Here is a 24,257-nt window from a genome sequence, read left to right as displayed (position 1 = left end):
ACTCCCACAAAAAAACCCCCAATTGACCCATTTTATAGCCCTAGACCATTCTACTTCTCACGCTTGACACCCCAGTACCCAAAAATCCCGTCAAAAATCAATAAAAGTTGAGTTATGACAAAAATACCGAACCCTACCAAAGAGTGCTAAAATTGATTAAAATGTAGTGTAAATTATACCCCAAAAATATGCCAAAAACTGTCCCAAATGCCTCCAGCAGCTACTCCCAGCTGCCACCCACATGGTACAACCTCAAACAACCGTTAAAACCCAATATTTCCAAGTATATGTTGAAAAATGACGAAAAAACGAAAAATACGCTTCTGCTTCAAGCCTCCGCTTCAAAAATTTTGTCATTTTATTCTCCACCTGAACCGATAAAAGCCACCTATACCCACTACAACCCTAGTGTAAACCCCCACTAGCCTTGAACCAGAAGTTCGTGTTCCTCTTGTATCATCCTCATCAGACGATGAAATGTTTTTACCAGCTCAACAGCCACAGCCGTCAATAGTACCACTTGATATTGAATCGCCTCCAGAAACACACGAAGAACAATTTGCTTTAACTGATAGAAAAATAAGAGCGCGACCTTATAATCCTAAACGAAAACCAGAGAAAAGTGCATTCAAACCACTAGACTACCAACGGCGAAAAAATGTACGCGGATTTAAATTTGATAGAGAAATAATGTTGCATAAAGAAGATAGAACAAACCCTTACCTAACCAATCAAGTTAGAAGAACAGGCAGTCCTAGACCAAAAAATGCACGTGCCAGACTGGAACAAGAAGAAAAACGTGAAGCAATAAAAGCATCAGCACAAGCAGCACAACAGTCAAATACACCAAGCAGAGAGACAAAACTAGATCAAGTTCGAGCAAGTATAGCAAAATATTCCGGGGGAGAACGCCCAGCAGTTCAGCAAATAAACCAGTTACTAGATCTCAATCGAAAAAATCTTCACCAGGCTCATCTAATCAAAATTTAAACCATTTTAGTCAAGAAATAAATGCAAGATATCTAAGTTCTCCAACAGATATCTTATATTCACCACACTCTTTTGCACACTGTATATCAGCAGACCTTGCAATGGCAAAGGGATTAGCCCGACAAGTCAAAAGCTGGTACCCAGCAGCCCCAAGTGCAATTAGACTTAGATATCCACCTGATATTGGCTCAGCTTTAATCTACTTCGACCCCATTTCTGAACGTTATATCTTCAGTTTAGTTACCAAATTCAGATACTACCACAAACCCACTTACGAATCAGTATTAGCAAGTCTCTATGAACTGAGAGAAATAGTAATAGATGCAGGAATTACACACTTAAGCCTTCCAAAACTCGCCAGTGGCTATGATAAATTAGATTTTAACATCATCTTTGAGCTTATATGCCAAGTCTTCGACCCTCTACCCATAACCATCTATATCCATTAGCATGTACAGACCCAGTACAGTCTAGCAGTACCCTTCATTTGCCCAAAAAGCCCAACAAGCCTGAGCAACTTAGCCCTAAAGTCCAAAAATCACTAAAAATTCGAAAAATTTTGACCTCAAATCCTAGTTATTTTGTTATATCTCCAGAACTACTTGTCTGAACCTAGATTAACCTATTGTTCTGAAAAGCCCTTATCCCGTAGAAGCGATTCCAGCTATTATTGACCCCATTCTACACGTTCTTAGTACCAAAAACTTAGCCTAAAATTGACCCTTCCGAAATTCCTAGGTTCAACTCAGAAAAACAGTCATAAAATTGTGAAAAATGCCCCGATCACCCCAAACTTTTGCGCTGCAGCATTTTTCAAGCCGAGGAACCGACATGCAAATTTTGAAGCGATTTGGAGAACTTTAAAAATTGAGTGACGCTGGAGCCCTCAATTTTTGACACTTTTCGAATCCGCTCGAATTCAATGATAACTCCCACAAAAAAACCCCCAATTGACCCATTTTATAGCCCTAGACCATTCTACTTCTCACGCTTGACACCCCAGTACCCAAAAATCCCGTCAAAAATCAATAAAATTTGAGTTATGACAAAAATACCGAACCCTACCAAAGTGTGCTAAAATTGATTAAAATGTAGTGTAAATTATACCCCAAAAATATGCCAAAAACTGTCCCAAATGCCTCCAGCAGCTACTCCCAGCTGCCACCCACATGGTACAACCTCAGACAACCGTTAAAACCCAATATTTCCAAGTATATGTTGAAAAATGACGAAAAAACGAAAAATACGCTTCTGCTTCAAGCCTCCGCTTCAAAAATTTTGTCATTTTATTCTCCACCTGACCCGATAAAAGCCACCTATACCCACTACAACCCTAGTGTAAACCCCCACTAGCCTTGTAGCACCATAAAAACCAGTCCCAGCTCAACCTAGTATCAACCATGAAGACAAACCCAAATAAGCTCTGAAATTGCCACAAATTTGTCAGGAAAAATCCAGTTATTTCCCACTAGAGTCAAAAATATTAACTTCTGACAAAAATTAACCATACCATCAGCACTCCCACATCTATATCTCTCAGAATATGCACTCCCAGCCCCCTAGTGCTAATACGAGCTGAGAAAAGACTGCCAAAGTAACGAAAATCACAAAAAATCGAGTGTAATTTCCAGAAAAAGTGATCAAAAATGCATCTTAATACCCGAATATGCCCAATTTTATTGTTAATTCAGTTAGCCCTACTCATGAGCAGACCAACCATAGCAATATCAATCATTTTGAACAAGTATTTCATAACCTCATAGCCAATCACCTATCCCCTATCTGAGCCTTTTCAAAAAACCCAGGTTCACTGCAGCAAAAAAATTATAACTCGCGAAAAAATAGTTGAAACTGCCCAAACTTTTGCGCTGCAGGGTTTTTTGAGCCGATAAAGCGATTCACCAATTTTGAGCTCAATCGAAGCATTTTAAAAATTGAGTGACGCTGGGCCCCTCAATTTTGGAGACTTTTTGAAAATTCACGCACATGTTCATAAAATCCAAAATATTGATCAAAAAGCCGATATTATTAGCTTAAAACATCCGCATGCTCAAGCTTTACACGCTTATATCAAAAATATTGGAAATTGTTAAGTAAAATGTTGAAATAATATTAAAAATCTGAAGCCTACCAAACTCTTCTCAAATTTGTCAAAACAGAGCCAGATTTAGATCAGTAAAATAGTATCAAATAGCCGAATTATGAGCCCATATCCAATATTCAGTCTCCCTAGTAGTTGTCTAAGCCTAATAAATCCATACAATCGCATAGAAATTCATAAATGTTGAAAAAAGTGAAAAAATCGAAAATTGCACATATTTCACAAAATTTGGTCCGAAATTCTAAAGTGAAAAACTCAACATATTATAGTCAAATCACGCATTAAACCACACCAAAAAGCTGCCACCAACATAGTACTCACTAGTATGACCCACAATTACCGCCAAAAATCAATCATCTTCAATCCATGTCAACTTATGCACAAAACATGACGCATCACAAGTAAAAATTCAGTAAATTTCACAGAAAATCTGGCATAAAACCTAAGTTAATCAACTCCAAACCTACCAAAATGCTACCTCTGATAGCCACAGATATCAGTAACAACAGTTCGCACCTAATTTAGGCCACTAGAGAATCACCAGACTGACACATGTCTCGAAGAAGCTCAATTAGTGGAAAAATCATGCTTGAAAATTTGCATTTTGGACCCAAAAATCAACGTTATGACCCGATAAATAGCTTCAAACCCTATAATTCAGTAACATACATTAGTACCAAGCACAGACAGTACCATTTTAACCATTCAATACCGATAATGTATGAACAGTGACGACTTATTCAGACCGAAATTTCATGATCCAAAAATAGCCAGGTTCAGATCACGAAAACAATCATAACTTTGCGAAAAAAGCTTAAATTGCGCCAAATTTTTGCGCTGCAGGGTTTTTTGAGCCCCTGAAACGATCTACCAAATTTGAGCCCAATCGGAGCAATTTAAAAATTGAGTGACGCTGGAGCCCTCAATTTTTCGCATTTTTCGTTTTTTCAGACATCAGTAAAAAAGTTGACCAAAAAGTGTCCAAAAACCTGAATTTATTGCATAGTTATTCCCCACCGATGTCTACTGAGTGGGCCAAGCCAAAAAATTTGCCCAAAGTTCATTAAAAATTGAAAAATTCACATTTACCACACCAGCCCTGATGCGGAAAAATCACCAAAATTACGAAAAAATTACATGTGAAAATTAGTACCAAATACTCTTCCAAACCAGTTCAAATTACACACAAGTGCTGCTAACAACCAGATTAAGTATCTAGAACCATTAGAACCAGTCTATGATCAATAATTGACAAGTAAATAAGAGTTAATGCCCAAAAATCAAAAAAGTCGTTATGTCACCAAAATTTCACTTTCACAAATATGTCATTATAAAGTCACACACTGCAATTAAAATGTTACCACACGTTCACACACTTCACAGCTGCTAGTCCCAACAGTCAAAACCAATTAACAAAGCTACAATTGACAAATAATAAGTAAAAACTCACCTACAGATGAAACTAAACTACATGATGAATATAATTGCTCCGACACTAGTCAATTCTCATCGGCGCTATCCTCAGCTACGGTACCACCACCACTAGTACACTGACCGGACTGACCCCTTGTCCTAGTAGAACGAGTCACGTACCGCTCAGCATCGTCCATCCTGTTTAAATGTCATTATAATAAACAAAAAGCCTCAAAATTATATGAAAAACACGATAAAAATTCACAAAAACAGTTAAATACTCACTTTGGAAAGTCCACAATTGGCTCACAATGGTACCGATACTCATTGTCGATGAACTTCCCGATGCACTGGATCAGTACAGCAGGAGCGGTGGTTTTAGCATTGATTGAATGCCTGTAACACACCCAGCCGCCCCCCATTTCCTCAGTATACTGCCAATAAATATTGACGTTGCATCCCAGGAAAGAAGCCATGCCGACAAACTAAACAACAAAACCTCAACGAGTACCTACCTACAAATGCACATATCAAAATTAACAGTAATTACGACAAAACTTTACCCAGAACTCGGCCAACGACCCATTATCTTCACTCTCAGAAATCTCATATTCCGACACAAAGTACCCTAACTGGTCCTTTACAAGCTCAGAGAACCCAGGCGAACGCATCTTGGCCACAATAGCCAAGCGTAGAGCGCGAACATTATGCTTGGGAACTTTCTTGTCTGCAACAAACCAAACAAATGTGAATTAAAGTAATAAAACTTAGTGAAAATTGCGACAAAACACAACAAATACCTGACTTCCGACCAGTTAAAGTGTAGTACAGAGCACTGAGAGCACACAGACCACCAACTTCGGCCCTCACACCAGCCGCACCAAGCAACTTTGGAGTTTTAAATGACACTATGTCCACATGCTCAGCATAAATATCATTGTAAAACTCGTACCCTAATTCGGCACACACGTTTGCGCGCAGATTTGCACGGAAAAAAGTGCAATGCACCTCTTTGCCGTGCATCTTCTTCACAAAACATGGCACACACTCACGACTAGCTCTAAACAATAAGCATACACCACTCCACAATTAATAATACATGTAACAAACTAAAGAAAAACAAATAAAAATATCAATAAATATTATAAATATATGCAATTACCTCTCAACAGCGGCCTGCAATCCCCCCATCGACCGTGGAAAGAAGAACCCAGCAGCTTTCAGGCGATCGACTTGTGACCTCACACGAGTAATGTGCTTTGCAGAAGCACTAAACCCGACATGAAGCGAAGCCAACTCCTGAGACACCATCTGCTGAGTTGGAATTTCCTTCTCCTGAACTTGCATCTCGCTGCCCACCTTCACTTCCACTTTGTACATCAACACCTCCCAATTTACGGCCAATTCTGATGTTCCCACGTTCTTTGTCCCCAGTACCATATGTTCTGCTTTGTCCCGATAAGCTCGTCGCTCCTCAGATGACCGAACAAATGATGGATACATCCATTCAGACTGAGTTAACGACTTGCTTCGCAAGAAAGTCAGAAAATCCTCATACTGGGCAACATCCATGATTCACAATAACTATCTGAAAGTTTCAAAATTGAGTCAAACTAGTTATTAAGCAAGCAGAAAGTTAACGTGTTAAGTCAAAAATGAACAATCACAGGAATGAAAACACACAAACAGAACAAATTATGCAATAAATGCAAAGGACGTTTAAATACCATGCTATAACGACCGCTACTAGTTAAATAACACATGCCGCAAAACACACAACAACGCTCTGAACATACAATTACACCCTTCACTAGCATTTACTTATTTACTACGCCTCTCTAGTTCTTCCTTTTGTCCCCTACTTATATCCTCAACCCCCCCACAAAACAAGTCTTGATATATTAATTACTACCATATTACTAGCACCATGTACGAAGTATATTAGTAGCACCAGTCAATATTACATGTAAAATTACAATATTACAGTCAGTCACAATAGTCCTTACACAGTTATATTAATATTAATATTACACAATATTACAACTATTAATATAGTTAAATAAAATAAAAATAAATAATAAGTCACACTGAATCTTCCTCGACAGCCTCCCCTGATCTTCCCACTTCCCTCCTCCTCCTTCGATTTGCCCACGCTCACAACAATCCAGATACTAATGATAATAATAAAAAGAATACTAATATAATAATAATCCACCACTCAGTCCCACCACCACTCCCATTATCAATAACTATATCATCTACTGCTGTCATATCGCACTTTGGATGTTTCAATCTTGACCAGTGAACAGCGTTCCTTCCAACAAACCTGGTCCCATTTACACAGCACCCAATAATTATGGCAGAAACAGTGATATTAAAGCACATGGTGCAATATTGTGGGCAAAATAATCTGAAAAACTCGAAAAAACATGTGAAGACTGCATAATTCGACCCCCCCCAACCACTACCCCCATCATCACACACCCATCATTCAACCAAATAACCACACGTCAACATGTTTAAACACCATATTCAGTAGTAATATCAATAAATACATACATCAGCACACATCACCTAAAAGTAAAGTACACCTGAAATAAATAAACATCACATAAACAAGTGCCATATCGAGAAAACTAGATCTAGAAGCCCGAGTAAAGTAACTAAATGAGCAAATAAACACCGGAAGACCAAATAGAGCCAGTTGAAACACTCAGAAGAGCCACATCAGTAGAAGATTGTGAAAATGTTACTCACCATTGTGTTGAATTTCTTACTTTTCGGCCCCACTTTTGAAACTCCGATCAATACAGAAGCAGCTCTGGATAAAGGCATCATCTTCCATAAAGAAGGAAAGATTCTGATTACCGAAAAGTTCATAAATGTGGAATTTTTAGTACCGTTTCCTCGCTATAATTTCACTATCAGACAACAAGTAGAGACTCTTCTTAGTGAACTCTCGAAAAAATGGATCACGCAATCGGAATTTTGCGACCTTACCCATAGCACTACTTACCGGAACCAAACAGCTTCCTTCAATGTTGATTGGCTTTACGCAAAAATACTCAATGAAACAATAGAAGCCGAAATTGAAGTCCTTAAATTACGCAACGAGACTGAAAAACTCCTTACCAGAGTCGAAGAAGACTCTCACAATCGACAAAAACGAGCCGCCCCGCTTGCAATCGCAGCCGCAGTCGCTGGAATTGGACTCTTTGGTCGAGGAATTGCAATGAGTAGCGGAGGATGCGGTGGAATTACAGGAATTTTCGGATCTTGTCAGCGAACGTCCCAAAATGCTGAGAACATCGACAGATTAGCCAGCAGTTTCAACAGCCTCAATGACTATGTAATGGAAATCGGCGCACAAACCGATGAGAAATTCTTCCTAGTTGCTGACGAACTTGCAAAGGTTTACAAAGTTCAAAACGAAATGCAAGAAAACCAGAACAGAAACTGGAAACTAGTAGAGGAACAGTTTGCAATTATAGATCACAATCTGAACGCACTAGCAACCTGCATGGAAATCCAATTATCACAGCAACAATTGAATTTTAACTTTGATACAGCAGCTTCATTACTTCTCACTCTTTATGCAGATATTAAAAGTTACAGAGCAGCCTTATATTCTTTTCGAATTAATGTTATAAACGCAATTCCTACTTTGCTTGACAAACGTCTTCCAATCTCCTTAGTGCCTCGTAAATCTTTGATAAAGATCCATGATTCAGTCCATGATAGCCAAAAGAACGCCCCAGATCGTCTAACTTTGGCAATACCCATGACTGACATACTTTCGTACTACGATGCGAAATTAGTACAAGAGATTTCGACAGTTGAAGACGGACTTTTACTGACACTAGCCATTCCCCTAGCCTCTAGCCAGACAGTGTTCGAAGTTTATCGTGCAATAGTAATCCCTATGCCTCAGAAGGACTCCGTAGACGCCTTACGATATGTAATAGAGGGAGAATACTTAGCAGTCTCAGAAGGACAGATGGAAACCACAGTACTGACGAAAGCTCAGTATGACAACTGCCTTGGATCGCCACGATACCGAATCTGCCATGAGACAATGGAAACCCACCTAGGATTCTCCTCGTGTCTAGCAACCCTCAAGTTTCACCACACAATCTCAGCATTGAAAGTAGGTGATACAGAGAAGGTTGTGTTACCCAACCCAGAACGAGCACAGAACCTCGGATATGGAATTTGGCTCCTCACATCAGCTTCAAGTGATTATACCCTTAGTGAGATTGGTATGGACGAAAATGGCCGACACATCAATGTTCCTCACAAAGGTTGTAACATCTGTTTAATCACATTAAAATGTGGACATACAATGTTCAGTGACAACATTAAGATTCGAGCTGATTTAAAAAGTTGTCAGTACCTTCCAGCAACCAGAATTAATGTTAAATTACCAGATCCACTTGCCCATTTAATTGATTCAGTGCCTAACATACATGAACTTCCGAAATATGACTCTCCCACCGAAGCAAATCTCGATTTATTGAAGAAAGTTAAAACGGAATTTATTTACTCGAACAGAAAATTATCAACAGAGTCACTAGATGCCATAGCAAAGCCAATTACCACTGAAATGAAGTCATTTAAGCCAGCACTAATTGATAAACTTGAATCTTACGTACCGATCAAACTTTCCCTTTCATTAACCATTATTGTCTTTATCGGAAATCTAGCTTTACATATTCTCTTCATGTTCTTATACCATAAAGTAGCTTTTGTACGACGAATGGTACCAAATTTCATGAAGCTTAACGGAACCAATGTACCGCTAAACCCAGTAGTTTCCGTACGCAAACATCTGAAAGCAGATGTAGTCACAACTCTAGCCAAACAACTCAAGCAACCACCAACAGTCATTTCCCCAGAAGAACTTGGAACCCTCAAGCGACAACGACGAAATTCCATGCCTGCAACTTCTACCATATTACTCAATACCATGGACCGATTTAACACAGATGACGAACTGGATCATCAAGCTAAACCCCGAGAGGAGAGTATGCTTTAAGCTCTTGAAAGTCTTATATAGTTTGACAAGTATTATTTTTTTAACAGTTAAAATATCCCTTCATTCAATAAGTTCTATAAATCAGTGCTCTATCCATGAAAACAACTAGTGCTTTAAACCATTCATACAACCAGTATCCGTCTTATCCAGCTATTAGAAGTTTAGAGCCATTATTCAAAGAAATAACCATGATTATTTCCAGTGCTAATTCAATGTCTCCTCTTAATCTTAACTTTAAACTTATGTCTTCACTCTTTACTCTGAAATTAGCGCACTTTCACATCTTTAACGTTCCTTCAAAGCTCTTAATCTTGTCTTAACCCTCTTTATTTTAACCTTGTCTTAACTTAAACTTTATTTCTCTTATCTTCTTTGATTGTCTTTAACTTAAATGCTTTCGTTCCAAACTATTTTCTAAGAAAACATAAATTGGGTGGCTCCAACAAAAATATGTTTATATCCTCATACTTGTGCAGAATATATGTTTTATAGAAAAATTGTAAAACCCCAGTTCTTTCACTAAAATTTTCATGGAAAATTTTCATAAAGTCGGGTAGTGTCACGCCCCTATTTCGTTCCTTATAGTTTCGTGATGATATTCCTTAAATATCCATAAATAAGTGCTATAAATTAGTTCATATTCAGTTAGTTCCAAGGCCATATATAGCCAGTATTTCCATCTAGGCCTGTAACCCCTAATTTGTTTATGCTTATGAAAAACAACCGCAGATTGACAGTTTTACTAGCAAACATTTCAAGTGCCTAAAAGCCTCAATATTTACTTTTTTGAGTTTCTTGATGATAAATTCACATAATCAGTAAATAACTTCATGAGAGATTATGTACTTGGTGAAGTAATTATTCTGATAAAGTAGGTGCTAATACGGAATTGTATATGTACTGAACAAACACCAAGAGACGTACAAAAGCCGGAAATCGCCCTACTTGAAAATCAGTAAATATTTGCGAAGGACCAATACAACTCAAGGCACAGTCCTGCGGAACCCACTATGAGCAGAACACCGGAGAACAAGCCTGACAATCAGTTGCCTATCATCTTATAAAACCTGATAAACTCGAGAAACTTCTTGTTAAATTATTGAATAATTCTTGCTAAAATTAATTAAAGATTGAACTGGAAATTCTCTTGAAAACCTCCAAGTTTGGTAAACTTAGTTACAAAAGAAATAGCGACTAACTTAACACTAAAATACAAGGCAAACTAGTGGATATATCACGCATCCGAACCGCTCAATAAAAGGCTATTACTAGCTAATTTTATTCAAAATATATCTGCTAAAAATCGTACTGTGAAACATCAAAATAAGTCCTTGTAAAATGGCAATTATTCAAGTTAATTACTCCTCATATAAACCTCAATAACACCACGAGGAACATTACTAAAATCAGTGCGTAACACATACCTCACTTATTCTGCAACCGAATTTATATTAGCTTTACTTCAGAGCAATAGAGATCACTCAAAAATGAAGAACGAAAGCGTGAAAAAGTCACTTGAGAAGTCAAAGAATGTTCTAGAAGAAAAGCGCAAAACTGTCAAGCGAAAAATTTGCATAAAAAAAGACACACACGTTTACAATAATTGCTATGAACTGCGTTCAAGAGCAATTAATTAGCTTAAACAGAGAGTGAGGTAAACCAGAGGTCAAACTTAAAAAGTTGTGACATGAAAAACGGATTAAAAACACATAACCCTGAACAGAAAAGTCCTAAACGACCATTCCAAATATTTTCACTAGAATACTGGACAAGAAAAAACTAGACCTAAAATTGAGTAGGACTTGGTCCTGGAAAGCATTTAGAAAGAAGTATAAAAAACTAAAAAAAAATCAGTTAAAATAGAAGCGAAAAGCCGCACGTGAGTAGCGTGAACAAGTTTCTTGTTCACGCTACTTGTTTCAAATTCTAGTGAACAAGTTTCACGCAGCAAAACCGCTCGCTTTTTCGCTTCACTTTCAGGTGGGACGTGCAAAAATCACTACTCCAATTTGAAATCAAAAAGCATCAAAATGAGTGAACGGATGTTAAAAAAGACAGCGCCTCAATGCCATTCAAATTCTAAGAATTTTAAAACAAGTAGAGCACCTAAATAATAGCCAATGAGAGGCTGACGGCGGCTATTAATAATAATATCAACTTCGGTCGAAAGCACTAAATTAACAACCTAATCACAAAAATGTGCATAAATTTACTAAAAATTCGAGAGGTGCTCGATATTGAAACTGAAAGTTACAAAGCATTTGCAAAAAAGAAGAAGACAGAACAGTTAACGTTTGGGTGTAAAATCTAAGTCGGAAAAAAATTATATTACTAACAATTACTCAAACATGTCGGCGAGCGGTTGGCTTTGTCAGTAGCTAGCCACAGTATAGTTAGGCTAGCTTTAGCTTAATTGAAAGGGCGTGAGGTGTGCGCAGCGGGGGTGTACCGGGGGGTTTGATGGCTACAGGGGGGGGGGGGCGGCATTGGGGGGGGGGGAGGGGGAGGAGAGGACAACGGTGGGAGTGCGCGCGGGCCCCTTACGGCCTGAACGATGTGCAGCGGTGGGGATTGGGGGCGGGGTGAAGTTAGAGGGGGGGGTGATGTAGGGGAGGGGAAAGTTTGTGTGTGTGGGGGAGATCAACCTCCTAAGAACCGCCCTCCACACCGTAAGTATAAGTCTCCAAAACAGTTTCTCTGAATAGCATAACTTGAGACTAGTGAGCTAAAAGGCTCTAAGAGCACTTAATGCCGCTAGGCGCTACCCGTTTATCCTGTTTTTGAGGAATGGGTCAAATGGGGCAGACGAAAAATCGGTCAAGCCGATAATCGCCAAAAAACCGACAGGACTAATATAATTGCTACAAATTTCGTTTGAGAGCAATTAACAAAAGCTCGAACAAAAGAAGTAAGCGTCAGAATTGATAGCTACAATCGGAAGGGTTCCAAGAAATTGGAAACATCTAGAAACATTTTTTGAAGGAACCACCGACATAAATTCAGTTACCTAAACTTGTATAATTTTGGCAGCTTTGTGGGTGTAAAAAATGCCCACCTCCAGAATACCAGTACAACATCTTACAACTAAGCTAAAATGGCGTTAACACTCATAATCGCTTTTATATTAGCAACAAACTTTATTTCAGAAAGCGTGACAACCAAGTCACTCAAGCAGTCAATAATGTTCCAGAAAAAAAAGCACAAAAGCGGTCAAGCAAATATTTTGCAAAAAAGCCACATTTGCAATAATTGTTGTTAACTTCGTTCGAGAGCAATTAATAACACTATGAACTATTCAACATCTAGAAATAAAAGTAATATTACACGAACAGTTATAAGCATAGGAACCTCTCTCTAAAACAAATAAAATTCTCGTGAGATCAATTGTTTACCCATTTCCCAGAAGACCCCGAAGAAGAGACAGTAACCAAGAGACATCAAAGAGGCATCGATAGCAAAGAGGCATCTAAACGGTTTTTAGAGGGGATGTAAACTTAGTATTCTCCAATACTAAATTTACTTTAATCTAGTAATCTAATGAAACGGTGCAATCAATTTAAACATCATAGGTTAAGTTGAGAGCAATTTTTAATAATTTTTAGGCTGAATTGCAGTTACAGTTACAGGAGCTTAATCATTGCGCAAAGTTTTTCATTCGATAAGGTTTTGTTACCACAAATTTTTACAGTTCTAACGTTCGTTTCTTACAGTTTGTTTATTCTTTCATTTGGTAACTCAACTAGCAACCTATTATCATAGCCAGTATTTCCACAAATAAAACTTTATTTTCTTGCAGTATATTACGAGGAACCTAACAAGCCTGGTACAATCTCGGGGTTCACATTTCCGACACCTGAGGCTTCGAAGTTGAACATAACTCATGAAATTCAAATCCAGATTCAATCTTAGTATAATTTAACAACGCATGCTTTTTCAAACAAACAGCAAATGGAGTGCAATGTAGATTGTAAAGCATGCCGGGCGGTGGTCTTTTAAGTCGCAGTAATTACAGATCAAATTGGGACAAGGTCACAACACAATTAGCAAGGGAGCCCCTCTCTCAAGCCCCGCCCTCTCTTATCGCCCAGCTGATTATGAACACGTAACACGCAACCTTTCTTCCAAGCTAAACCAATAGAACTCAAGGTTTCTTCGAGGACTGTCTTAGGCAAAGACTAAATATAAATACACTTTAAGCGAAGTTTGAAGCTTAATAAAGGCAAACACAAAACTTAATTTAATAAATGTCCTTCAAACACACTTAATCATCGCCCGAAATTCGCAAAACTAGCCAGCTGGAAAAATTAACGCTTAGTGACGCAATCTTCAAACACCAAACTAAAATAGAATACCACGCAGAAGTTTCAAGCGGAGCTCAATTTACGCTAGTCCTGAGAATTAACCAGAGAGTAAAACCCGGACTAAATTGCGGAATTTACCCAGAGACATTCATTTATCTATACAGTGCAAGATCACAATCTACAACACTCCATTGAGTGTACCCACTTTAAATCTTACAAGCGGCATAGAAAAACTGAAGAATACGCAGTTTTTGAACACAACTCTTAACAAACAACCAAGCAAATTAATACCCGACTAAGGTGCGCAAAGTATAATAAAAAAGATCTCGGTAGTGGAGGGAGTCAGTCAAGCAAATATCAGGCAATCAAGTCACGTATACAAGAGTCTAGTCTTATCCCAAAAACATATTTTAAGCAATTAGTTTTGGCCGCGAAACAATTTACTAATGATGCAGCATTCGTGACTATTTAGCGCAAATTTTATTTTGGAAAAATGTGTACATTTTCCCATATGGAGTTTGTTTATCGCATAGCTCTAATTTCTTTGTTCTTTGTATATCTGTAATTGACAACTTTTTTCAGCCTACAAGTTATAAAAATTCTGTCACTTAATGTTAATTTGTTCACTTGCATCCGATTTCTCAATTCAAGCTGTTCGATGAACTCAAATTATTTGCATTTTCCGTATAGGATCATTGTATTTAAGAACGAAAATCAGATTGTTTATGATCATCAAAAAAGGAAGTGCACCTGAGATATAAACTAAACCATTGATTTGCCAAAATCTAACTTCAGAGTGATTCAATTTCTTTTGCCATCGCCAACAAATGGCTCTCTATTTCTTAAATCTGATGTCAACTTATCAATATACCCAAGTTTCAATTCAATAATAATATTAGGTTAAAAGAATACTAGGGTCCGCTGTATAAAATCTAGCCGTATAAAACAAAAAAAGATTAAAATTGACCATTTTATTGGGTTTTTTTTCAATGTCAAAAATTGTTCTAATTTGGCGTTCTGTTTCAGTTAGATTTTATAACTATACTTAATTGATCTTCTAAACTGAAAGCTATTAAGCTTAATACTAATGTCAGCCAGAAATCACTCCAATGAACTCTGATAACCTAATGCACTATGACAATCACTGGGCTTTAATACCCTTTCTTTTGATTTTGCCCTTTTGACAATGACTGTATTCACTATATTGCGTAATTCAACCCATGAAAATCATTCAGTTGAAACAGTGAGTGAGCTAAGTCGCGAGTCAAGAGTGAAAATTGTGACTTCTGTAAAACGAAAAACGTGATCAAAAGGTAAAGCCAATTTAAAAAAAAAAACAGCCGAAAGAATTCCGGAAACAATTCGAAGCGTCGGAAGTTCACAAACACCCCTACTCGCAACCAAAACCGTTACTTTTTGTCTTACAACAGTAACTCTTACTTCTATCATATATGATCAAAATTGGTACAAACTACACCACTGTCATATCGAGAAAGACTTGAGCATTGAAATCATTGGAAAAGGTTAAAATGAAAACAAATAGCACACCATTTAGTAACAAATTTGACATAAGAATTCACTAAATATTGACACAGCAAAATTTCATAACATAGCTGGCAGATCGTCAGAAAATAGCCGCAAAAGCTTTGTAGATCTGCAGTCTCAAAAAACAGTAAAAAAGGCAGACCAAAAAAGTTCGTCTTTTATTTTATTGAAGGCTGATATGTTTTGATTAAAAATCTGTATACGTTTTTGCTGCCTCTTTTAACTGCTCTCAAATAACCTTCTTTTAGAGTGACACACACCAATTTGACCTTATGTCTTTGAATTAAAGTAAATAAAAGTCAATTTCAAAGTGAGGAAGTCATTTTTGAGAGTGAGGTAAGTCAAGTGTGACCAAAAATTTAATCACGCGAATGAACAAAAAAATTGCTCCACTAAGAGCAAAAAATGACGTCACGGACGCAATTCAGTTGAAATTGCATGAACAAATGAACAAAAAGCAGATTTGAAGTGGTTTTGACGTCATATGGTCGCAACAAAAATCGCGACGACGAAATAAAAAACCATGAGAAGGCCAACAATGCCCCTACCTATCGCTGTGCGGCTATTAATAAAACCATTCGGCAGAACTGATTCGTGACGTATCAGTTTATCAAAACTTTTCAAAACTGGCTGAAATTCTTAGGCTGGTCAAATACTGAAAGGCTCAGAAAAACTGATACGCCGAAATTTTGTCATGAAATAACTTATGATACTAGTCTTAAAAACAAGAATTCCACAATCAATTTTGCGACCCAAAAGACTCATTGTGAAAGCATGAGGCAGATATTCTTGGATATTCACAAATTTCAACTAAAGGGTACAAAAATTATGGACTCCAGTAAAAACACCTTTTTCGTCGTCAAGTCATAACAAATCAAACAAAGCAGATATATTTCTCTCTTGTTGCAGATCTCATAGAAAAAATGGACTCAAACTATTGCAAAATTAAGCTAATCATGAAAAAGACAAAAGAAACAGATCAATATCAGAGGCAAAAACCGAGGAAGAAACATTATTCTCATATAAAAATCAGTCAAAACTTGGAACTTTTAGAAAACTCTAGTTGTTGCATTATATTAAATGAAATCAATAGCAAACCAAAAAATCTAAGAAAAAGTCTTATTAACTCAATAAATTTTGAACGAATGATAAAGCAGAGCGAGCAAAGCTATAGGTTTTAGAAGAATGCTAGAAAAATGAACTCTAGAACGGTCAGAAAAACAAAAAGCCCTAATTCTTGACCTTTGAAGTTAAGCATGGAATTGAAATGAAGAAAAACAAAAGCATTTCATTATTTAGCATTTGAGGCTTTAAAAATTTTTAAAAAATCATCCTCTTCTAGAGATTAAAAGACGTAAAAACAAAGTGCAAAAATTCCAACATCGATTTATTTTCAAAAAAAGGTTTAAAAAATTTAAAATGGCACTTACGAAGAAAATTTTCACTACATTTCGAGGACTTATTTTTATAATTTTTTAATTTAAAAAACAAATTTAGTACTTAAAAATAGTACATTAAAATAGTAACAAACTGGTACCAAAAAGAAAACAAGAAACATAACATTCGACAACTGCAAAAAGCGGAATTAAATTTATAAAGAAAAAACCTCACGTAAGAAAGATGCATTCAATGCGTGAATTCTCAAAATTAGTAGTTCAAATGCACTGGCTTTTTTTTAAAAAAAAGTCCGCTTCAAGATCCAAATATAAGGAAATTAAGGAAAAAAGCCAAATAAAATTGAGAAATATGTGCTCATTTTTCACTTGAAAGGCAGTTAGGCTCTCAAAAACACTGTGGTATAAATTTCAGAGGTTTACATATTAAAACACCATCGACCAAAAATAATTTCCATAAAAACCAAATTACAAACAAAAAATGGCGACTTGGACGAAGAAAAGTCTGAAAACGGTTATCTATATTCTCCATTCTGTCAAAAAACATTTTATAAGTCAAAAAGTCTTTCATTAAACGTAGCGCATGATCAATAAACTTCTCTCGCTAAGCAAATATCTGTTTATCATGACAGCTTTTATCACTTTCGATTTTAGGTCAAAATGCCGCATGAACAAAACTACTTCCTGTAAAAAAAAACAATAAAACGTCTGATAGAAAACCAATACTTCTCTTCGAAAGGAGAGCACCTAAATAAAAACTGTAGAGTGGTTGACGGCGGCTTTTAAAGTATTATACAAAGGTAGGTTAAAAGAACCGGTACTTTTTATTGGTATTTTGGTTATCCAATATTTCTGCCAGGGCATCTAAAGTTGAATGACTGCATTCCAAAAATTGGTTAACATTGAGATCAGTTGATAGTGTCTAGATTTTTTGCTCCAGATTTGAAAAATGAGTTTAATTTGCGTAACTTCAAAGCATTCAATTGAGGAGAATTTCATTATCAATCCAGTATACAAACTTTTGAGCATGTGTCAATGTACTTTGCAAAAATTTAAGCATCTTGATAAAAAAAATAGTTTGACATGTCAAAGAACGTTTCAGTTTTTTTAATTAATTTAGCTGCATTATAAATCTTCCGGTACAAATAAGCTTTGATTTCAAACAAACTTATTGGTTTTTACTTTTGGCATACCGGAATTCCTCTTACAATTTGGTGTCATGTGTGCACATCGACGTAAAACGATTTCCTTTCATTGGCAACAACAATTGCTTCTTGCAGATGATGTCCAGTTTAAAAACATAATCAAACCAAACTTTTTATTTGTGGTGAGCGTGGGTGGGGTTGAGAGTTTGGGGTTACGGATGGAATGAGGAGTACGGGGCTTGGAGTGCGGGTAAAGAGGGGGTGTCAAACTCTAAGAAACGCTCTTCATATCATGAATTTATGTCCCTTAAACTGCTTCGGTGAATTGCATACTTAGAGACTACTGAGGCTACAAGTTCTAAAGGAACTTACTTCCCTCCGGGCTTTACCTGGTTATCTAATTTTTAGTACTGAAAGATAAAAGTCAGAGAAAAAATGCTCAAGCAAAAATCGCATTATAACGTTTGATATAAAAGACCGCAGCACTAATACAATTGGTACATACTTCGTTTGAGAACAATTGAACAGATCTTGAAAAATTCAGCGGGCCAATATAATTGAATTTTTGAATTGCAAAAAGAAAACAGCCAGAAAACTCCGGAAACAAAAAAGGTTCATACAATCCAAAAAACTAAAACGAACAAAACGAAAAATTCCTTGAACTTCAAAAACGGGAAAACTCCGTTGGTAGTCCAAGACTGATTTTATCTATCACAAAAGAATTCCAACTGTTATCAAACGTTATAAACAAAGAATTGTCGGTCTGCTCAACAGGCCTTTAGTTAGACCAACTTCATCTCATGCTTCAGATAGTGAGTGTAGAAGTTATCTATCTTTTTCCGCACGCGTAAAAAAAACATAGGCCGACTAACGTTGGATGAATTTCTCTCGAACGAAATGCCAGGCTATTTAATTTATAGGGGGAGTAGCTAAGAAATTTTATATGGCTTCAAAAAAACATCACACAGTGTTCGAAACCACATCCTCCAAATTAACAGTTTTAACCACGAACATCTTAACCACTAAGCTACAAATACTTTGATGTTTAATGGAGTGACTTCAAATGGAGCCACTTTTATTTTACTGATAGAAGTCGTTTTGAGAGCAATGAAGTCATAATGACTAAGTAAAAATAAAATTGTACAGATCATGACTGCTGATGGATGTAAAAAATGTGCTGCCGACTAAATCAGTTGAAAAATGGCATGAAAAATTTCTTATTAAATTTTAAACGACCGAGGGAAAAGCTTCATTTAGATATCACTTTATGCTTTAAAAAATCTAAAAGCACTGATTTTCTTTGAGCAACTTTAATCGAGACTCGTGAATTTCCGCAAAAGCCATTGCTTTCGCAGCTATCGAATCACACCATTGTCTCGAATTAAAAGGGCTCTCCAGTTCGTTTCTAGGATTTATAAATATTGGCCCATTTTGCATTGAGAGAGCTCACTATAATTGAAGTTAGACGTGCACATCTTATTTCGCCGACAAAAGGCTCGTAAAATGCAGTATGATAAGAAATGAGATGCATAATGAGTAATGAATGAAGAGCTAACTTGTATCTGTGATGCGTGCAAATCCAATGTGATAATGTGGTCTGCGCCAGCGACTGATAGCATATTGGCAACTAGTTTGGCAGAGATGGGAGCACGACTCTTGTCTTTCTTGTCCTGTCTTGCATAAGGGAATAGAGGTATCACTGCTGTCACCCGCTGAGCACTCGCAATCTTGCACGCATTGATCATGATTAATAGCTCCATGAGGTTGTCGTTGATCTCCCCACATCCACTTTGGATGATGTACACATCCTCTCCACGCACACTCTCCCCAATTTCAACACTAAAACAACTACAATTGCTGCCTCGGCTTAGCACTGCTAGAAGCTGAATCAAAAATAACTGTTTCCCTTAGCGATTGTGGAAGCAGTTAGATCATTATTTAACCCCCCCCCCCTCCCCCCCTTAACTGATAATTTACACCTTCACAATGGTACAAATTGTAACGGATTAATTAGCTTACCGCTTATTGGGCTATTCAAACCATTTTCAGTGTACTGAGCAACAGTTCGTTCACATATGGCATAGAAAACAAATTTTTGTTCACAGCTGGGTAAAGGAAACAGTTCAGTCAAAAGACATCCCAATACCTTTACTATATTTCCACAGGGCTATCCTTAAAAAACACTGCATTGAACGTTTTCCAAGTTATAAGAAGGGCAGTGTACAATCTCTCGAGTCTCGAGAGATTTACACCATTTTAGTTTGGTGAAAAGCCAGCCAGTAGGGAGGCTTATGTTTAAGGAGGCTGACATAAATGAGCGAAGAGGGCGGGGGGTAAGCAGTACACCAGTGTTCCAAACCTCCCAGAACGGCCATTTACACCATGCAATTAGTCTACTCAGCAGTTTCGAACAACTGTAGAGTAGCATTAATGACACCAGAATTTACCATTTTATCCTCTTGGTCTCGGAACATAGTCAAATTTGATAAATAAAAAGTCAAGCAAACTGCGGCCAGCAGGAAAACAATAACTGTCACAAATGTTTTTACGAGTAAATGAAATTTCTCCTATCGTTGCTATGGTGCTGCTTGTGACTGAAAAACTCATTCTCCACTTTCTGGATTACTGTTTTATTGGATGGCAGAGTCAAGTAAAATTAACAAAAAATCTATTAGTTTGAAGTACGCTAATTTTTGTAATCCATTATCTGCGCCGTTATTTAAACCAGCTTTTTTATGAATCCAAGAAAGCATAAATGGCCACGCGAAACTGAAGAAATACCAAACAAAACCAAATATGATAACAAAACCAAATAAAAAAATTATCCGTTGACATTTTCGAAGCAATCTGGAGTCTATTCCTTGAGCAACCATAAAAATAAGTTTCTGGTTTTCCTAAAGTACGTACGGCACCATTATAGCCTTAAACAATGCATAACAGTTCTATTTCGCAACAATTCCATACGATAAGATTTCCAAGGTTTTATAATAAACAAAAAAAAGTGTAACGCAGAATAAATGTAGCCAGCAAACTCGCATCTTTTCTATTTTATTCAATGGAACACTTTGAAAATGACGATAGCGATAGCTCACTTAAAACCAGAATCTCGATTTTTTTCGAGGAAACACTCGACACTCGATGCAAATATTGATAGCAATAATCAATTGCCTGCGGTTGGATTATAAAAGCACAAAGCTTCTACAGAAAAAGCAGCTCAAAAAAATTGAATTTATATAATAAACGGGTACTCTACAAAACAAACAGAGCAAAAACTAAACATAACCGGCTAACTTCGAAGCGAATTGCTCTCAAACGACCGGCGAGCGGTTGTCTTCGTCAGTAGCTAGCTAGCTACGGTTTAGTGACGCTAGCTTTAGCTTAATTGAAGGTGTGTGAGGTGAGCACAGTGGGGGGGGGGGGGGGTTGTGGGGGGTCGACCTCTTAAAACCGCTCTTCACACCATAAGTATAAGTCCCCAAAACAGTTTCTGTGAATCGCATACTTTGAGACTAGTGAGCTGAAAAGCTCTAAGAGCAATTAATGCCCAGTGGGCGCTACCTATTTATCCTGTTTTTGAGGACGAAAAGTCAAATGGGTCAGACGAAAAATCGGTCAAGCAAAAATCGCATTAAAAAAAGGCCAACAGGAATAATATAATTGCTACAAACTTCGTTCTTATGGAGCTTGTTAGAAGGTTGAGAGAGAACAACACAATGTAAAAAGTACATAAGCTAAAATTGAGATTCCTTGACAAGCTCTTCTTGTTCATGGTATAGTTGGCTAGAGATTTTTAGCCTTGGTTATAAGAATTTCGAGAGCTTAAGTTTGAGAGCTGAAGACCAGTTGATGTAACGGTTAGCACGATTGGCTTGCAAGTAAGATATGCTGTTTCACACCTTCTCAGACCCCCTACCACCTGCATTTATGTGACCCTGAAGGCTAAAACCTTTTTGTCTTTAGTCCAACCATAATATATTGCTAGGAAGAACTCAGGAGACACAGTCAACTCCAAGCACATGAAACCAAATAACCACTTTCTAAAATATAACTTTCAAACACCTCAGGTTATTTGTTTTTATCTCGTAGGCCTTGCAGAACAAAACTTTAGCATAGAACTACAGGTACAAGTCGAACACTTTGCGTGGCAAAGTACTTTAGACCGACCAAAATTTCCGTAAGCATTTTGCGACCTACGTGCAGATTCTTCTAAACGAGATATAAAAATCAGAAAATTTTTCTTAAATTGAGATAATTTGTAGATGCAACTTTTTTCTGTGTAAAACTTAGTAACCGTATAAAAAAACACCAATTTAACGAATACTTTCCTAACTTACACTAAGCGTTTGATTGGATGGTAATTTCTTTATGGAGACATTGAGGAATATTTCTATAACTTTTTGAGATTCCAATCAAACGCTTAGTGTACGAAAATATCCCTTAATGTGGAGTTTTTTATGCGGCTACTAACTGAAGCTAAGCTTTCCATTGGGATCTCAACACTGATTCATCGATGCTGATCCTTAAAGAAAACACCCATTACAAAAATTCCTGAAAAATAATATTAAGGAACTTCAATCAATAGCGTGACGTAGATAAATTTCCATTTTCCTCATTCAGTTTTGTTTTTATTGTGTAAAAATTCTACCATATGGAAGTTTTGAGTAGGGAACATGCCAAACACGCAATTGATACAATCACATAAAAGCTCAATTCAGATAGAATTAACACCACGAAGTGCACCTTATGGCACAACGTCACCAAACAATTGAGAGCTGCTTAATAGCCTTCAAGTTCAATATCCTCATTCAACGCAAATCTAATCATCGAACATCATTTTAAATACGTTCATCATCGTAAATTTACAACTTACGCTGGCACGCTTTATTAATTTCAGAATCCTACAAAAAATAGGAAACCTTTCAAAGCCCCGAAAAATACAACTTTCTGTAATGAAAAATTGCACAAACTATTTGACCGAAAAAGTGCCAAGGGCTTGTAGCAATAAGTCGCCATAAACAAATTGAATTACTTGATCAATTTATTGGACCATTTGAAGAAGCCGGCAGCTGACAAAAGGAATCTTAATTTAGGACGAACGGCTGAATTTATTTGTTTATTCAGGCAGAGCACAAACATACGAGAAGGGTTCACATACTCAGGGCGAACTTGGGGCTGAAATTTCATTATATAAATCCCTCAAGTTGATCAAAACAACTTTGAACAATTTGAGCTGGAAGCAAAGTCAAAATCCTCCAGCTAATTCCACTTTGAAAAGAGCGTGCAGGCTTCCATAACTCAAATCCCTGAGGTTATTTAAGATTAAACTGAGAAAGTATTTCGTTTCACAGCCCACTATGAGGCACAATTAGGACACGGCTCTAAAAATAGAACAGGATACAAGCTTCTCTATGACTTATAACATGCTGTTACAATTAGGTTGAGATCTGAAACCCGTATTTCAAACCCCAAAACCTGTTCCTAACAAGTGCGTAAACCAAGTATTGAAGAATTTATAGCATTTATATTGAGTTCCACACTATTTATATCTAATCTAAACTATCTAATCCATGTGTTTTACCAGGTGACCGATGTGAAAATTAGCCAAAATGCCAATCAACTTTCGTTTCTGCTTGAACCATCCAGTTTTAAGCTTAGATTTATTTCTTTCTCTATTGGTTATATCAACTCTATTTCAGGTGCTTGTTAACATTCAACGAATTCAACCGAAAAATAACAATAACTAGCAATAAAATCTGCTAAGCTATAAAATTAAGACATTTAACTTTATTTATAACTAATAACGCTAGCTAATTAGACACATCAAACAATCGCAGGCTTTCAATAGATGATGCCCAGGAACCATTGTTGACTCAATCCAATGAATCTTCATGAGATTGAAAAACATGCTATTGAAACTTAGAGCTATTAGCAAAGACGACAGAGATGTTCGAGAAAAACAACAAAGCTGAGGGCTAAACAACTAGTTTTAGTTAATGGATGATTGTAATAACGGTTAAATGGTTATTTACGGTTAAATGGTTATTTTTATTATTACTGGATTTAAATTTATTTAACCAGTACCAACTGGTTACTTTTTCTAGAAATTAATTTTGATTTTTTAAAATGCTGAATTTATGAAGAAAACATGAATTCACTAATTTTGAAAATACACAAAATTTCGGCTAAGAAGATACGTTGTTAAGAGAACCCAATAACTATGGGGTAACATGTGCATGTGCGTAACAGTTTTAAACTAAGTACACCAGCCCGCAGTGGGGGAATTAAACTGAAGTTCGGATAGCCTAGCGAACAGTTATTTACGATCAGATAAAA

The 24,257-nt window shown here is 36.9% G+C and overlaps 3 protein-coding genes across 5 annotated transcripts in view; all 3 read right to left on the bottom strand.

Annotated features, from left to right (window-relative positions):
• LOC142343235 (uncharacterized) overlaps positions 1-24,257 on the bottom strand; it is a 595,961-nt gene that overhangs the window by 129,096 nt on the left and 442,608 nt on the right. The window lies entirely within an intron of this gene.
• Positions 1-24,257, bottom strand: part of LOC142343234 (uncharacterized) — a 374,820-nt gene that overhangs the window by 81,574 nt on the left and 268,989 nt on the right. The window lies entirely within an intron of this gene.
• LOC142343238 (ribose-phosphate pyrophosphokinase 1-like) overlaps positions 1-24,257 on the bottom strand; it is a 49,897-nt gene that overhangs the window by 15,976 nt on the left and 9,664 nt on the right. Inside the window, exon 2 of the mRNA XM_075395015.1 lies at positions 19,481-19,763. Coding sequence (XP_075251130.1) covers positions 19,481-19,763 — 283 coding nt within the window. The remainder of the gene's footprint in view (positions 1-19,480; positions 19,764-24,257) is intronic.

Source organism: Convolutriloba macropyga, chromosome 7 (genome assembly GCF_964194025.1).
Source record: "Convolutriloba macropyga chromosome 7, txConMacr16.3, whole genome shotgun sequence".
NCBI lineage: Eukaryota > Metazoa > Xenacoelomorpha > Acoela > Convolutidae > Convolutriloba > Convolutriloba macropyga.
The sequence above is the reverse complement of the archived record's forward strand: the minus strand, read 5'-3'. Positions and strand labels throughout refer to the sequence as shown.